This window comes from Gavialis gangeticus, unplaced genomic scaffold (genome assembly GCF_001723915.1).
Source record: "Gavialis gangeticus isolate Ggan-Ray unplaced genomic scaffold, GavGan_comp1, whole genome shotgun sequence".
In the NCBI taxonomy this organism is placed as follows: domain Eukaryota; kingdom Metazoa; phylum Chordata; order Crocodylia; family Gavialidae; genus Gavialis; species Gavialis gangeticus.
In genome coordinates, this window is record NW_017729032.1 from 57,623,448 (window position 1) to 57,626,284 (window position 2,837).

Sequence of the window (2,837 nt, forward strand, 5' to 3'; positions counted from 1 at the left end):
AAGGTTTGTTGAAGAAATTAAGAGAAACACAATTCAGCCCAATTTCTTTAATGAGTATTTGTTTCAAAACAGAAGTATAAAAGTATGCCTGATATTTCCTTTGAAACCTTGGTTCTGCACAATTAAGGCACTGTGAAGAAAAGGATTTTCTTACCCACAAATTTTGGCTTTCTGACATTTGATAAAAAACTTATCAAAGGCAATTGACTTACAAAACAAGAGTTATAAAAATGACATAATTTACATATAAATCCACATTAGTACCAAACATTAGCAAAGAGTGTTTTGATATGAAAGCTTTTTTTTTTTTTTTTTTTTTTTTTTTAACCAAACCCCAATTTTTATAATACCTGTTTCTATGCAGAGGCAATTCTTCGCATGCATTTTTTGTATCCCTTATACTTTAAAAATTAATGAACACAACTTTGTTAAAGGGATAACATTTTTATTGATCTTAAGCTATATGTTTCGTAGAAGATTCCAATAGCAAGAAAGTTTTTAATATATAAATAGATTTAAAATTTCATCTGCAAAACTCCAGATACATTTTAGGAAGCTCATTTGTAATTTTTGAAATTATTTTGCATAGCTCTGTCAGCCAGATTACCAGGAAACATTTGGCTATGTGTTGCAGAACAAAAAGATACATTTAGCATATGGCATAAATGTTAATTTAGAAAAGGTAATGTTGTTGGTGTTATTATAACGTTCAAAACATGACAAAAGTTGACATATCAAAATGCATATGATATTACTGAACCCAAAGTGCTAGGCTTACATATCTTACATTTCCCCACATTAGCATTCTAAAAATCACCTAAACTGTATATTTCTAAAAATGATCTAATTTCATTAATATTTTCTTTTTTATAAGAAATAATAAAAAATTACATTCTGAGTTGTTCCCTGCTCATTTTGGGCCCACTCTTGCAAACAATTACTACCAAGTATGAGATAAAGTTCCATGTTAACTTCAGTGAAACTAGGTTTTCACTGTTTATAACGCTGACCACCAAGAGTAGCATCATCCAAGTTAATAGACTACTTACGTTAGTGAGTGCTATGCCCAGTAGTGAGGCAAACCCTTTACATGGGCTCATGATTCAGTTTATACTAGATTAGAAAATGACATCGTTTCTTTGTGTTTTGCTTTTTTGTTAAACAACTTCTCTTCCTCTCATATATCAGGCTCTTCATGTGTAGTTTTGTGGACTCTGTCTTGGAAAGCTTCTAAGGGCGAACTAGCCTTGTCCTCCTCCTCGTTGATCCCCCTGCTTAAAATAGGAAAAATTAATTTACAAATATTGTGATAGTCAACAATATTTAGGTATAAGACTGTTGACCTGGTCTAAAACTTGTCTTGCTCTAATGGAAATGAGTTGGTCTGGATTTAGCTTTGGATTACACAGATCTCTCTTGATTTTATAAAACCCTGGATCCAAATACCACCAGCTCTAGAAATATTTGAAGTCTGGTCCTGATTCTGTAGAATCCTGAAACACTTACAGTTTTTATAACTAATTTCAGCCAAGTTCTCATTGATTATAAATGTCATAAATATTTCAGACCAGATGCAATCCGAGTGATACACTAATATACTAGTTACCCCAGTGAAGAATAATCATATTGCATAAGGCTACTGGAGTTCTCATTGGAAAACAGTGGGATTTCCAAAACAGTTATTCCCTCACTATTTTGATACATCTACTACTGATACTGATATGAGAGAATTTTTCTTGATTTTCAGATCCTGATCAGTGGATAGTGCTGACATTTGGGAAAATATAAATATCTTTTTACCTATCAGCTAATCAAAACTAGCATGTTAATAGTGAGAGACACTGAACACCAACAATGCTGTTATTACTGATTTAACATTCAGAGTGGAACTACCCTTTAATTCCCTGTCCTCAATAAATACAATATACAATGGCACTTAAACACAGTATATACTATTTAGGAGTTGCTTTTCATGTGTTGTTAAAAAAAATTCTATAACACTTTATGGTAACATTACCATATAGAAAGAATGCTTAATGTTCTTTCCACTGGTATGTATTCAAGAATGATTATTGTTTTAAAGACACGATGAGGAAAAGTATTTGACAAACATTAAAATGATTCAGCATTTGCTTTTCTGTACCTTGTGTCCTTCTGGTGCCTGATACTCTCCTTACTGGTGTTTCTATAAATGAAATAATCCGAACAGAAGGTATTTGTAAAAGCATTTGAATTAATAAACATGTTTGAAATTCATAGCTAACTTGAAAAAGTCAGCATTTTGGTATCTCTTAGTACATTCTGGATTACCTTAAATCACCTTGCTGACTTTGATGACCTAAAATGTAAACGCTTATGCTCAAATAAACAATTAAAAAGCATTTTCATTTCATTTGTTCTATATGCCATAACATAGAACAATAATTTTGTCTTAAAATTTTTGTTTTAAAAATAAAGAACAATCCTTAACCCGGATCACAATGGACTGTGTACTTCATGGACTCTGTTTTCCAAGAAGGATAGCAAAGTGATAATTTACTGAATTCAGAAGCGAAATGTAAGGTCTATGTGATAGTTGTCATTCCTGAAGCTGAACCATCACTGAGATGCCAGTTCCAACTCTAATACAGTCACATATTGGGAAAGATGAATTACAGCAATGTGATGTTAGGGCCCCATTCTACACGATATACATTTTCATTCCCAGAATTCCCTTTTTTCAGGAGTGTGGTTTAGAATAATGATACAATTAATATAGAAGAGCTGTCTTTCATAAAATAGACTTGACTGTGTTCCAGAATACACTACACACACACACACACATATATATATATATA

At 32.0% G+C, this 2,837-nt stretch overlaps 1 protein-coding gene across 14 annotated transcripts in view; it reads right to left on the minus strand.

The window, feature by feature from the left end:
• Positions 1 to 32: 32 nt before the first annotated feature.
• The window catches only part of POSTN (periostin), a 59,846-nt gene continuing 57,041 nt past the window's right edge, over positions 33 to 2,837 (minus strand). For 10 of the 14 annotated variants that reach the window (XM_019524436.1, XM_019524435.1, XM_019524434.1 and 7 more), the window contains 2 exons: positions 2,144 to 2,185; positions 33 to 1,274 (listed from right to left, as the gene is read on the minus strand). In XM_019524436.1, the coding sequence (XP_019379981.1) occupies positions 1,231 to 1,274; positions 2,144 to 2,185 (86 nt within the window). In that variant the 3' untranslated portion in view covers positions 33 to 1,230. The remainder of the gene's footprint in view (positions 1,275 to 2,143; positions 2,186 to 2,837) is intronic. The other 4 variants (XM_019524430.1, XM_019524433.1, XM_019524428.1 and 1 more) reach the window with 1 other exon arrangement.